This window comes from Triticum aestivum, chromosome 6D, assembly GCF_018294505.1.
Source record: "Triticum aestivum cultivar Chinese Spring chromosome 6D, IWGSC CS RefSeq v2.1, whole genome shotgun sequence".
Lineage (NCBI taxonomy): Eukaryota > Viridiplantae > Streptophyta > Magnoliopsida > Poales > Poaceae > Triticum > Triticum aestivum.
The window spans coordinates 150376402-150390844 of NC_057811.1; the positions used below are offsets into that span (position 1 = coordinate 150376402).

General features: G+C 44.4%; 1 protein-coding gene across 12 annotated transcripts in view; it reads left to right on the forward strand.

The window, feature by feature from the left end:
• The first annotated feature begins 827 nt into the window (after window positions 1–827).
• Window positions 828–14443, forward strand: part of LOC123144215 (protein HASTY 1) — a 31999-nt gene continuing 18383 nt past the window's right edge. For 3 of the 12 annotated variants that reach the window (XM_044563273.1, XM_044563277.1, XM_044563279.1), the window contains exons 1-14: window positions 1990–2154; window positions 2236–2302; window positions 3012–3266; window positions 3384–3586; window positions 4194–4269; window positions 4379–4688; window positions 7604–7744; window positions 7857–7937; window positions 8520–8636; window positions 8751–8840; window positions 8914–9009; window positions 9096–9152; window positions 9264–9332; window positions 9414–9500. In XM_044563273.1, the coding sequence (XP_044419208.1) occupies window positions 4247–4269; window positions 4379–4688; window positions 7604–7744; window positions 7857–7937; window positions 8520–8636; window positions 8751–8840; window positions 8914–9009; window positions 9096–9152; window positions 9264–9332; window positions 9414–9500 (1071 nt within the window). In that variant the 5' untranslated portion in view covers window positions 1990–2154; window positions 2236–2302; window positions 3012–3266; window positions 3384–3586; window positions 4194–4246. Of the gene's footprint in view, window positions 1111–1772; window positions 1884–1989; window positions 2155–2235; window positions 2303–2367; window positions 2472–3011; window positions 3271–3383; window positions 3587–3769; window positions 4270–4378; window positions 4689–7603; window positions 7745–7856; window positions 7938–8519; window positions 8637–8750; window positions 8841–8913; window positions 9010–9095; window positions 9153–9263; window positions 9333–9413; window positions 9501–14443 lie in introns of those variants that run through there. The other 9 variants (XM_044563281.1, XM_044563285.1, XM_044563274.1 and 6 more) reach the window with 8 other exon arrangements.

The following is a 14443-nucleotide window of genomic DNA, read 5'->3' on the forward strand; positions in this document are numbered from 1 at the left end:
CACTAGCTTTGGGGCGGCCCAAATGCTCCGCGGTGCTCCATTGTTTTTATCTCCTTTTTTTGTTTCTCTAAAAAATGTCGGATTTGAAATAAAGTTTTGAATTAATAAATGTTCATGAATTTAAAAAATGTTCCTGAATTATAAAAAACATTCATGAATTTGATTTTTTTCCAATTACAAAAAATGTTCGTGAATTTGAAAAATGCTCCAATTTTTAAAGAAATTATTAATGAATTTGGAAAAAATGCTCACAAATTTTCGAAGATGTTCGAAATTCAAAAAATGTTCAGGAATTTTATTTTTCCCCAAATTAATTAAACTGTTCAGAAATTTTAAAAAGAAATCAGCTGATTGAATAAAATGTTCGAAAATTTAAAATAGAGATATGAAATTTAAAAAATGATAAGGAATTCAAAAAATAATTCACAAGTCCAAAATAAATGTTCTTGAATTCCAAAAAATATTCATGAATTTAAAAATGTTCTCAAAATTCAGGAATTCTTCATGAATTTCAAAATTTCTTCTTGAGTTTATTTATTACCGATTTTTTTAAAAGTCATAAGTTTAAAACAAGAAAAATAAAAAAGTAATGAAAATAAGAAAAGTAGAAAAGAAAAATATAAAAACGGAAAAAAGAAAGGGAAAAACCAAAGGGTGTGTCTAGGACACATTTAGATGTGACGTAGGTATGTCACAGCTAACCTGATGTCCACCATGTTTGTGGTTTATTTTTTTTGTCCCAGCTTTTTTTATTCCTTATTGCTGCGTTATCTATGAGAGCTTGGATGTGACATTCTTAGAAAACATCTAGATCTGAATTAGATAACTGAAAACGAAAACCGGTTCTGGTAAACCCTGAATGGGCTGGTCCATATAGCACAAGGGTATCTCTCTCCCCGGAATTCTCAAAGGAAAAAAAAATCTGTATCCCGGCGGTACGCGGGGAATAGGATCCGCCGCTCCTCCTCCACTCCTTCCTCTCCTGAGCCCGCGCACGGCCGGCGCCAGCCACCTCGAGGCTTCCCCTCCATCTCCATGGACGCGTCCTGCCTCCCAACGGAGGCGGCGACGGGTGCCGACCGCGATTCGGACCCTCCAAACTCGGGACAGGTACTTGTACTGGCCTTGCTTCTGTTTCGGTGACAGCCTAAACGAGTTTCCAGGCCGCAGTTAATCACGTGCTTTGTCTACGCCTAGGGTTCCAAACTCGTGCCCAGTTTTTTAGTCCAATGCAGCATGAATCTCAAGTGTCCGCAGCAGTTTTAGGTTGTGAACCGATGGTGTGGCTACACGTGTCACTAATATACTCCCTCGGTGCCAAAATAAGTGTCTCAACTTTGTACTAGTTCTAGTAAAATTTGTACTAAGTTCAAGACACTTATTTTGGGACGGAGGGAGTAGCAAATACGTCCAAGACGTCACAATTGGAATTCTGAACATGCTAATTTTGGCAACACTACGATTGGAATTTTAAACAATGCTGTTTCTGCAACATTGTAGGATGGAACGAAGAGGTCTCTACTCTAGCACTCTTTGTACTAGTTATTAAGCGGATTTAGTTGAATTTATATTCCGTAGGCTTTAATTCGCTAGCTTTGGCCTTTGTGATCTGACATGGGGCCTGGTAAATTCTGTACCGAGAACTCGCCAATTTGAAGGCACACCTTCAGTTATGTGCACAATGCAATTACCAGCGTGCTTTCTTCAAATTCTGTCACTTTTTTCTTTTATCAAACAATGCATTGGTGATGTCTGATCAATGTGAAATACTCCAGGTAAGAACAGAAGAGGAACTATACGTGGAATCCTTTCTAAAGGTTTCACTTCTGCTAGCCAACCAGGAGTTGATCAAGGTTCAACTTCATGGCTATAAGATGCTTCAGGTCCTTCCTGACACTTTACTTCATCATAGTGCTTCATGTACATACTCTCAGATGACTGGGTCCTTAATTCTTTTATTTCCTTTGCATTGGTCTTTTTTTTCTGCAGCATCTCCTGAAATACAGGAGTGAAAAACTTAGCAGCGCTAATCTTCTAAAGTTGATGTTACAGCTGGTTAAATCCGATCATGATTTAGTTTTAGAGAGTACTGACAGTAGAAGCAGCATGCCAGATAAAAGACCCCAGAATAGTGATTGGAGTGCGGCACCCACGGTATACCATTATGATTAGTTTTTTGTATGTCCCTTTATGATGTGTCCAGACATTTAAATGTGTGACAATTGTTTTTACCAGGTGGTACACATATTTTATTTCAAGAGAGATGCACTCTGACTATAATATACAACCTCTATAACTTAATGTAAGACATTATGTTAGAGGGAATACTTTTTTTCTGTTCTTGAATGTGCTTTGTTGATGGTACAGGGAATCAATGAAACAATTTCTTCTCACCAAGGAATGGACTGTCCTATCCTTGCAGAGCATAATTTATTATGCGAGGCATTTATTATTGCAACGTCTTGTCTAGGGTATGATTTGCTTCCACTAAATTGGATTGCCTGGTATCCAACTGTATGTAACGCCCCCTTCTCCATAAATAAATGACATTATAGAAGCCTGAGGTCCTTATTTTCAAAATGGATTTCCAATATGAACAATTTTTTTTCAATTGTCAACATGAGACATTGCTCAGTAGGCCAGGAGCGGTATATTCAATGTTAGAGATGTGCATAGTTGCCAGTTTGCCACATATTAGCTGTGTCATATGACCGCTGTATTGGGCGTTTTGTGCATATGTACCACGCATGCATGTGTATATATACTTGGTCTCATGGGAATACAGGTTGCTATTCTTCATAGCATTAAATACACCAAATTTCATAGTTGAGACTTAACTGGAGTATTGACAGAAGGATTCTATTAATTTAGTTATGAATTTATGATCATGTTATTACTACAGTTTATGAATTAATCTGTACCTTGCAAACCATGCAAGTAAAAAATATCACTTATTTAAGAGCAGAGGGAGCAGTTACAAAGCGACTACTTACCTTTGAACTATTTTACAGGATTCAGCAATACATGGGTATGCTTCTATGTCTACTTAATTCTCTCAACAGAATATGGATCCAGATGGAGTGGAATTGTAAATATGTGCGTACCATGTCTGGATTGAGCAATTTATTTTCTGATGGTCAATTTTTGAAGATGTCTTATCACGTTGTGAAATTCTGTGAGGAAAAGCTTATGAATGGAATAAACGAGTATGGTGCTTGTGATGTGTTCTCCACAGCTCTTTTGGAATTAATCATTCCTCTATTCTTGTGGGTAAATGTTCCTCTAAATTTGCAGTTGTGCCCGAACAATGATTGTAAATACACAGCAAATTTAGGTTGCATACAGCCGTGTGTTTACAATCTATTTCTTTCATATTTTTTCAGCTGCTCCGTTGTATACATGTACTTTGGACGGCGGAAATTGGTGTTGACTTGTTGCCTGCAGAAGTTGAAAAGGCTAAAACCTTGAGCTGTATGGAGCTTGATCATTTGCTTGAAATTTCTGATGGGCTGTATACTATTGACAGTGAGGAATCGTTCCGTGAGAATGAGACAAGGGCACTGTTAGAGGGAACTCGACAGAGGGTGTAAGTACATTGCTATAGCGGTTCAGATATACTGTTTTTTTTTTTGATCGATACTGGAGTACTTAGAAATGACCAAAGTCAAATGTTTGCAGTGAGAGTTTTCTTGAGTGGCATGAACTTAAATTCTACATCAAATGTTTATTATGATAATCATGTTGTTTACTGCTTATATCATTGCCATAGGTACAATTTTATAGGTCTGTGTACAACCATTAAGGGGGCATTCCCTAAGTTGTTGGAAAGTCTATCTGTTGGTAATGCGTTCACGGAAGCTTTAGGGTGTATGGAATTGAGACATTTAGGGAAGCTTATCCGTCTTGTAGTTATTCCTCTGGTCAAGCATTGTCCCCGTGAAATCTTGGAGGAGTGGACAGTCAACTTATTAGAGCCCATACTATTGGAGTGCGAGGATAGACTTCATGGTACTTGGTTTTATCTTCTTTATAAAAGACAAGCACACAACCTTTTTAACTATGGTAATCTTGTTGGAGAAGATGAACAAATAAATAAAATGGGATATAAGCTACTGCTAGAGTTTACTCGAAAGATGTCAGATTTGCTTGAGGCCTTAGCATTTATGGAAAAACTGTTGTGCCTCTACATGAAGATGTTAAACCTATCTGCAACAAGGACACTGTCTCTTCTCAAGATTTGGACTCTATGGCACCATCTTCTTTCTGCAGGTACAGTTTTAGTCAAATTCTGTTAAATAATACAATTCTATGTCTATTTATTAGAAGTCATAAATAGAACATGAAAGAAAAACATGTAAAAAGGTAGTCAGTTTAACAGGTTTCTTCTACATCATAATTTCTTTGAGAAGTTGAGGATGAGCTTCTTTGGATACTTTGTGGATGATAAAGCAGCAATCAAGGCTCTTCACTTTTGCCGTTATCTGATTCAGCTTGCAGTTTCCACAAATGATGTGCGGCTTGAGCGTTTGATTGTAGATGATCTGCTCCCGTGTTTGATATGGCGTCTAGACAATGAGCTCCAATGTGCAACCCAAAGTCTAAGACATGAATCAGGGTCAAGTACAGATGGTAGTGTGGACAAAGAGCTGCATGCTCTTTGTGAAGACTTGTATGTTTATCTGGTAAAGGTAAGCTATTAATGCAAGGGAGTCACTACGATGTATGATTTATGCACTTCAAATACACTTCATGTTTGCAATTTATAGAATGTAATGGGTACATGCTTTTTGCCGCTGATATGGAACAAAGCGAGCTGCAGCTTGTTTACCTCCATTATCTGCCGGCCCTTAAAAATTTGCTTGTATTGCTTCAGCCATGACAATGGGTTTTATTTTCTACTCCCTCGGTCCCGTAATATAAGATCTTATCACATCCAATACATGAGTACAATGGATGTAATAACATCTTATATTATGGGACGGAGGGATTATCAAACTGTGGGGACTCGAGCTTAGCATACTTGGGATTGTGAGGAAAGATCTTACAAGGTTAGGGTTGGAAGGGAAGGTGGTGGAGGATGGTAATTGGTGGTTGTGGACAGTATGGTTCTATGATGGAGGAATTGTGCAGGAAAGTGGAGATAACTGGATTGGTTTGGGAGGTGATGGGCGCAATATTGGGTAGATGGGTCTGCGACTTGGTGGCGGTTAGCGGAGATGTGTAGGATCGAAAGTAGGTCTAGAGGGGGGTGATTAGACTACTTGACCAAATAAAAATCTAGCCTTTTCCCAATTTTAAGTCTTGGTAGATTTTAACAACTTAGCACAAGTCAAGCAATCAACCTATACATGCAATTCTAAGAGTATAGCAGCGGAATGTAAATCATTGCGTATGAAGGTAAAGGGAGGGGTTTGGAGTGGCAAACGCAATATAGACACGGAGATTTTTGGCGTGGTTCCGATAGGTGGTGCTATCGTACATCCACGTTGGTGGAGACTTCAACCTACGAAGGGTAACGGTTGCGCGAGTCCACGGAGGGCTCCACCCACGAAGGGTCCACGAAGAAGCAACCTTGTCTATCCCACCATGGCCATCGCCCACGAATGACTTGCCTCACTTGGGTAGATCTTCACGAAGTAGGCGATCTCCTTGCCCTTACAAACTCCTTGGTTCAACTCCACAATCTTGACGGAGGCTCCCAAGTGACACCTAACCAATCTAGGAGACACCACTCTCCAAAAGGTAATAGATGGTGTGTTGATGATGAACTCCTTGCTCTTGTGCTTCAAATGATAGTCTCCCCAACACTCAACTCTCTCTCACAGATTTGGCTATGGTGGAAAGATGATTTGAGTGGAAAGCAACTTGGGGAAGGCTAGAGATCAAGATTCTTGTGGTTGGATTGGAATGTCTTGGTCTCAACACATGAGTAGGTGGTTCTCTCTCAGAAAATGAATGCTGGAAGTGTAGGCACGTTCTGATGGCTCTCTCACTAATGGAGAGGAGGGTGGAGGGGTATATATAGCCTCCACACAAAATCTAACCGTTACACACAAAAGAGCCAACTCGGTCAGACCGAATATGTGAACTCGGTGAGACCGATTCAGTTCAAAATGTGAACGTTAGAGTTTTCGGTGGGACTGACATGATCAACTCGGTGGGACCGATGAGCTAGGGTTAGGGCAAAACTTGATCTCGGTTTGACCGATTACTTCAACTCGGTGAGACCGATTTCAGTAACAAGCAAACAGAGAGTTGGTCAGGCAAACTCGGTGGGATCGATCGCTCCTTTCGGTGAGACCGAAACGTTACGAAAGGGAAACAGAGAGTTTGCATTGTGAACTCGGTGACGTTACGAAGGGAAACAGAGAGTTTACAATCCCATCTCGGTGAGACCGAGATCCCTATCGGTTAGACCGAATTAATTAGGGTTTGTGGCAGTGGCTATGTCAAGTGAACTCGGTGGCGCCGGATGCATCAAATCGGTGGGGCCGAGTTTGACTTTAGGTTTAGGACATATTTGGATATGAGAAAATGGTTGAGGGTTTTGGAGCATATCACTAAGCATTTTGAGCAAGTAGACCATTAAGCAACACCTCATCCTCTTTTAATAGTATTGGCTTTCCTATGGACTCAATGTGATCTTGGATCACTAAAATAGAAATGAAGAGTCTTGAGCTTTTGCTAATATTTGTCTTTAGCATTTTGAGGGGTCCACATCTCTTAGTCCATGCCATGCCAATCATTGAACTTTCTGAAATGATTATCTTGAAAGAATATTAGTTCAATGAGCTATATGTTGTTAAGTATTATCAAAACCACCCAGGGATTAGTTGCACTTTCAAGGTGGTGTGCTGGAGGCCAGGTGTTGGATAGTGGGCATAATTGATGCAATGGTGGAGTTATATATGGTTGGAGTTGACGGCCGAGGATGGGAGAGGCAAGTGGATATCTGGCGGGCTCCAGGGACGATGGTATGTGTGCTGGTGGTCACGCTCTCTAGAGTAGAGAGGCGGGTGCAGATGTCACGGAGTAGCTGCTGCACTGTTACCGTGTTCTTGACTTCCTGTTACCAATTTAACGTGGTCTTGTTGGCAGGAGGGCGGTGTATGTTGCAGCTCGGTATTAATAGTCACATGTCTATGATAAGGTTGATGCTGTGCCCAGAAGGTGTCTCCGGACGATGAATCATCAGCCAACTGGTGTTGCGATGCCGGTTTGGTGCTTTGGAGGGAAGGGTAACGGGGTAGGATAGAGAAGATGGATCATGGTTATGAATTGTTAATTGATAGCTCGCTCAACCAACTGTGGTGGCTTCATTTTGTAGAGGATGGTGGCAGCAATTACCTGAAAGACATGGTTGAAGGCCAATTAGGACTTCTTCCGTAGTGGCCATTTACTGCTGATGGGGTTTACTTCCAATTTCATATAGCCTTGGTTGACACATGCACCCGAAGGATTGACTTACGTATTCAAACCCAACTTAAACTCTGATTTCTTGTTGCTGCTCCTGCATTCATATGCTTTGTGCCTGCTGTGGGCTCCATGTTGCCTATATGGATTCCCCGCATAACATACTCGTTCATTCATGTATCTGTGATAGGATTCTGACGGAGAAGATAAAGAAAGCCGCCGCGCTGAAAACAATTATACATCCTGGTTGGAAAATGAAATGGAAAATCTTCGAGTAAAGGCGGGCTCTGCTGCTAAGGAACTTCTCGAGGGATCTGACTGGAATTGGGAAGTATGTTTCTTTTCTATTTTTATAGATTCTGAACATCTTTGAAGGTTCATTACTTCATTTTCTTTTGGTAGACATTTCTTGGTTACAACATCCTCTTTCATGTTACAACCAGTTTGAAGATGAATTTCAGAGATACCTTCCTGCTTATATGGAAATGTTGGAACAAGTGGATTCCATGGATGTCTCTGATGAGGTAATTTGTTTGTTGCACCTGGTATTGCTTTGGACAATATTATCTTATGATCAAATATAATGATTATCTTCTGATGGGGCTTCTGCAGTTTTTCGATAAAAAAACAGTTTCGTAGGCAGGTGGAAGTTGTGTTTCTGATCTTGTGCATTTTTATGTGTGCAAGGTGGACAACCTTGGCAGGGTCAGTGTTTTACCTAAAAATATAAACTAATATGGGCATCTGCTGCAATGCTTTGCACTATGGTTAACTATGGGAGGCTAAGACAACAACCGTAACAATTGCATAATTGTTGTTAATAAACGAGATCCCTGACCTTGCTTCAATAGATCTAGAAATTATTTGATAGTTGAAACTTGAAAGGAAATCAAACATGAGACAATAGGGTTTTTGTTAGAAATTATTTTTCATGTATTGCATAAAACAGGATTGTAGAGGAAAATGTTTTCTTCGTAACATGTTTATGTCTTTAAAAAAAATACAAGACATTACTTCTGGTTGATGGTACTCTGCAAGGCTTGTTGTCAATGCCTTCTCTGATATCAAGGGACCAATACAACTTCTCTGATTATAAACACCTGCAGCGTGATTATTTGAAAGAAGAAGCTCTCTTACAGAAATTGAGGCCAGAGTTCAGATCTAAGTATGGCATCAACAGCTGTGAGCACCCTTATATGTTGACCATCTCATCTTTGCGGCAAGTAAGCAGTTTGATATACTCTTCATTTTGATATAAGCATTTTACGATGAATTTCTCATGTATATATGTTTGCGAATATTTTGTCTAACAGATTTTTTTTTGTCTGCCCTTGTAGCAACAATTTTATTCAATGAATGGCCTTATATACCAAAGGGAAAAAACCAAATTTCTTAGCAAACTAATCATACTCAAGCCCTACATCAAGGTATTAATCCAATGCGCTGCATTTTGTGTTAGTATAGTTGAAGCACCACAGCTCACGTATTAATGGTTTGCAGGTCTCCGATTGTTCTTCTGATATTATTCGTCGTCTCCGCGATAAATCTGAGATACAATATGAGCTTCCTGAATGGGCTCTGTTACCATCCGTTGATGTGAGTATTTTGTTTGCCTGTAGAATTAGTAAATAAAAGTAGTCTATTTGACGATTGATCTGAGCATTTGTTTTTTATCTTTGTAGTTTCTGCACACTGTATTACTTCTTTGGGAACCTGTATATCATCCTCTGATACGCCAGGTGACTTGTGGAACTTTTAAAGCCTTGTACTTTCTTTGAGAGTATATTTTTACCTTTCCTTTTCTGAACTATTTATTCGGGTGCAACTAAACAAATTTTGTTGCTCTTTAGAGCCACATGGCCACACTTTTGTGGATAGTTGATCATTATAACAAGGGGAGTAATAGAGAATACGTGCAGGTATGTTCTTGCATCAATTTTCTGACTTCTTAGCACTTTGGCATGACTAGGAGTCCCTTTCATTTTGGTTTGTCTTTGCAGCAAGTAGTACCAGCTACACATGATTTTAAGTTGCATTTGCAGCCTTATGCATACGCATTTTTTGAGACTAAGCTTAAAGATAACAAGGTACATGACTGATACATGAGGTTATTGGCTTCATTGTTAACAGCCTCTTTTATTTCTGTTTCCTCTGTGATACCGACCTTCACAAAATGTCAAGTTGATAACTTGTCTATTGCATGTCTATACATGCTAATGAATCATTCTTGAATCTAATTATGAAAATGATACCTTATGGTGATATACGTTAAAGTGTATATGTGGATTGCCTAGCCCTTTCCATCAGTTCGGACTTTTGGTTGCGTTGGCTAGTTCATGAAGCTTAACATGGTATCAGAGCTAAGGTCTTGAGTTCAAAGTCCTGGCTTTCGCATTTTATCCAAAAAAATTGCTGCTACCCCCTCTATGTCCACATATAGGTCTCTCGAGCTATACCTCTGAGTCTATTCATGTGCTAACTTCTCGGGTCACACGTGAGAGGGGGGTGTTAAAGTGTATATGTGGATTGCCTAGCTCTTTCCATTAGTTCGGACTTTTGGTTGCATTGGCTAGTGCATGAAGCTTAGCAATATACATATTGAAGTTCTCAGTTGATCATTTTCAATCAAGTTCTTTTGGATACTTCACAAGGTGTACTCTGCTCTTTGCCTCCGACTCCACAATTTCTAATGTGTTACTTGGCCGGGTCTTCTCTTTTTGCTCGATTTTGTAAAGTTCACTCCAGTGTTACAAGAATAAGTTTGTTCAGAAGGCATCACATTTCCTTATTTGTGTACTCCCTCCATTCCTAAATATTTGTCTTTCTAGAGATTTTAACAAGTGACTACATATGGAGCAAAATGAGTGAATTTACACTCTAAAATATGTCTATATACATCCGTATGTGGTAGTCCATTTGAAATCTCTAAAAAGACAAATATTTAGGAACAGAGGGAGTATCTGTTATGTTTGTATTGCATGTAGATTAATGTGACCTATATGGAATAATACAGACCAAGGTTATAGAACTTGCTCAAATCCTGGACCTAGGCTGACAATAGGGGAAAAGTTGGGTAATGGAAACCATAAAACAATTAAGTAGTGTGGTCACTTGAAAAAATTGCAAATTTGGATCTAAGCTCTTCTTGGGTATGACAGACAACCAATGTTTTTTTCCGAGAAAACGCAAAAGGATCTTTGCTTTTCATTGCATTGAAAAGACGAGAGAGAGTACATGCCTCCTAGGAGGTTATAGTTACAGAATCCTAGCGCCTGATCAGTGGACGTCCCAGGAGGCGGGCAAGACAACCCTCAGCCCCTTTGCCCCAGCTTGTGCCCAACATTTGGCCTCGTCTTTAATCCTATCGACCAGCGCATCTATCGAGGGTCTTGCATTGTCGAAGACGCATTCGTTCCTTTGTTTCCAGATCATCCAGGGGACGAGCAGTGTGATTGGTTGTAGAGCTTTGCGTAGTGTAGGAGGGGTCTGTGCCTTCGCACGCAGCCGCCCGTCCAGCATGGTAGGTTCGTTGGCTGGTGGTTGGGCAGGTATACGCGCCCAGTCCAGGGTGATGCGCCAAGTCTGCTTAGTGAATGGACATGCCAGGAGCAGGTGTTGGATGGTCTCCGGGTCTTGGTCGCAAAGGAGACACCGGGGGTGGTGTTGCAGGCCACGGCGGGCCAGCCGCGACGCCGTCCAACAACGTCTTGGTTGGCAAGCCAGTGGAAGAATTTGACGCGGGGTGGCGCCCAACTCTTCCAGATCAGCTTCCAAGAATGACGGCGGGTAGATCCCTGGAATGTGGCGGCGTAGCAAGACTGGGCCGAGTATGTGGCGCTGGCCGTCCATCTCCAGAGCAGCCGGTCGGGTTCGTCTGAGAGGGGGCGATGTTGTAAAGCTTGCCAGAGCATCAAGTACTGGCCAATCTCGTGTATCCTGAGGGTCCCCTGGATGTCGCGGGCCCAAGTGTTTCCGCCCAGGCCTTCTGCCACTGTTCTCGTCTTGTGTCGCCGCTTGGGGATGCATTGGTATAGCATGGGGGCAATCTCACGGACGGATTGGCCGTTTATCCATCGGTCATCCCAGAAAAGTGTTGTCCGGCCATCTCCGAGCACCATAGTAGTAGATGCGAAGAACAACGCACGCTCCTCCTTGGAGAACTGGAGGTCAAGGCCCTTCCATGCGCGGTCTGTGTCCGTGCGGGCGAGCCACATCCATCGTAGCCGTAATGCGAGGCCAGCGCGCTCCAAGCAGCGGATCCCAAGCCCGCCATATTCCACAGGGCGGCAGGCGTGTCGCCAATTGACGTGACAGTGCCCTTCGTTGGCGACGGCGCGGCCGGCCCAAAGAAAGCCACGTTGGATTTTCTCCAGTTGTTTCAGGGTCTTCTTGGGTGGGGTGAACGCGAGTAGCTGGTGAACTGGGATGGCGCTCAACACCGACTTGACCAGTGCGAGCCTCCCGGCTTTGTTCATGAGCCAAGCTTTGCATGTCGGTAGTCGGGCGGCCACCGAGTCGACGAGGGGCTGTAGCTGTGCAGCAGAGGGTCGACGAAGCGTTAAAGGGATGCCAAGGTAGGTGATGGGGAGCTCAACCACCGGGCATCCCAGTTGGGTGATCATCTCGGCCGTCGCGGGTTTACCATGGAGGATGGTAGCTGAGCTCTTAGCATAATTCACCCGGAGCCCACTGGCTCTGCCAAACAGGGTTAAGATACCCTTGATGGCCGCCACGTCGTCCTGCGTGGCATGGCAGAATATCATCACATCGTCGGCGTAGTGAGATCGCCGGAATAGCTCGTCGGGGGTGTAGCGGCCGTAGTATGCTGAAGTCGTGGGCGCGTCTAATGAGGCGGCTGAGAGTGTCAACCGCGAGCACAAAAAGCTGCGGAGACACGGGATCTCCCTGGCGCAGACCGCATCGGAGCCAGATTGGTGGGCCGGGTTCGCTGTTGATCATGACACGGGTGTTGGCCGTTGTGAGGAGGATGGCCATCCACTCCCTGGATCGAGGCCAAAGCCGTTCTGACCAAGAACCTCGAAGAGGAACGGCCACGATATGGTGGCCACGATATGGAATCAAAGGCCCGCGTGAGGTCTAGTTTAAGCATGATCCGCAGGGCCTTGAGTTGATGCAACAGTTTCAGTGATTGCCTGACCAGAACAAAATTGTCGTGGAGACTCCTGGCAGGGATGAACGCATTGATTGCGACTGTCCAAGCCGCCAAGTCTGGGGCCTAGCCGGAGCGATAGCACCTTCGCGAATATTTTGGCCACGAGATGTATCAAACAAATCGGGCAATAGTCGCGCAGCCCGCTGGCGTCGGTACGCTTGGGAAGCAGGGTCAGAAGGGCTTGGTTGAGCTTGCTGAAACCTCGGCTCCGCAGCTCATATAACTGCTGGAAGACGTCCAGGAAATCTTGTCGAATAGTGCCCCAACAGGCTCTCACGAACTCTGCCGTAAACCCGTCTGGCCCGGGAGCCTTGCGGGCCTTCAAGAGTTTGATGGCGTTCCATATTTCCTCTGGGCTGAACGGCTCGTTAAGGCCTGCCAGGTCGCAAGGCTCAATGAGGTGATCAAGGTCCAGCGAGCAGTCGCGTGTGGCAGGACAGCCGAAGAGTTCGTCGATGTGGGTGAACGCTGCCCGCGCCATCTCCTCCTGCCAGTGGTTACGTGGCCGTTGGCGGTGAGGGCGTGGATGTGGTTCTTCTGCCGGCGATAGGAGCATTGCCTGTGGAAAAAGGCTGTGTTGGCATCGCCATCTTTGAGCGTGGTGATGCGGGCACGCTGCCTGGCTATGGTGCGCTCTAGGGAGGCCAATCCGAGGTATGCGATCTTGAGCTGCTTACGCAGCCAATCCTCCGGAGGCGATAGCACGCGATCTTCTTGAGCCTTGTTGAATCGTGAGATGAGCTCGTGAGAGATTGTCATCTTATCCCGTATGCAGCCAGTGGACTTAGCGCTCCAGCTAGTGAGCATGCGCGCAGTTGCCTGAAGGCGCATCATCAAGCGACGGAAAGGGTCCGGGTCATGCACCGAGCCCCATGCCGTGGCCACCGTGTCGTGAAACCCAGGTAAGCGCAACCAAAAGTCCTCAAAATGGAAGCGGCGCCGCGCCGTGCACGTTGGCGAACAGTCGAGCCATAGTGGACTGTGGTCTGACACGACGGATGCAAGGCAGCGCAGGTGGCAGTCTGTGTGGCGTCTTCCCAATCCGAGGTGCATAGCATGCGGTCCAGGTGTACCAGCGTGGGTGGCGATTGTTCATTCGACCACGTGAAGCGCCGTCCGTTGAGGTATATTTCCTTCAGCATGAGGTCTTTGATGAGGCGGTGGAATCGGCCCATCATGCGGCGATTCAAGTTGCCCCTGCTCTTGTCCTCGTCGCGGAGGATTAGATTGAAGTCGCCACACACCATCCATGGCCCTGGCCAGTCCGCGCGCACGTCTCTAAGCTCTTGCATGAATGCGATCTTGTCCGCATCCTCCTGGGGGCCATAGACAATCGACATCCACTAGGGCGTGCCCGTGGCCGCAGTCACCTTGGTCGTGAGGACGTTCATGGTGAACAAGGGGTCCGTGATAGTCACAACCCTGCTCTTCCACGCAAGCAGTATGCCGCCCCGCGTGCCTTGTGCCGGGAGGTACGTGTAGTCATCAAACTCAGAGCCCAAAGTGTCAAGAACAACAGAGGAGCAGATCAACTCCATTTTTGTTTCTTGAAGGCAAACAATGGAGGCAGAGGTGGTTCCAATCAGCGAGCGGATCTCCGTGCGTCGGGCGCACGCATTAAGGCCGCTCACATTCCATACAACAAGCCTAAGTTTGTGATCCATGCACACAAAGTCGATGGCTCATGGCACGCGTACCACAACGTTGCTTGTCGGGGCGGTTGTTGAGGTAGCCATGCGCGCAAGGATCTCGCGATCAACCAGTGCGGCGATGGTCGTGAGCACTGAGAGAGGGATGGGTGCTGCAAATAGGCCATCGTACGCCTTCATCTCGGCTGAGGTGATCCTCTAGCTTGTC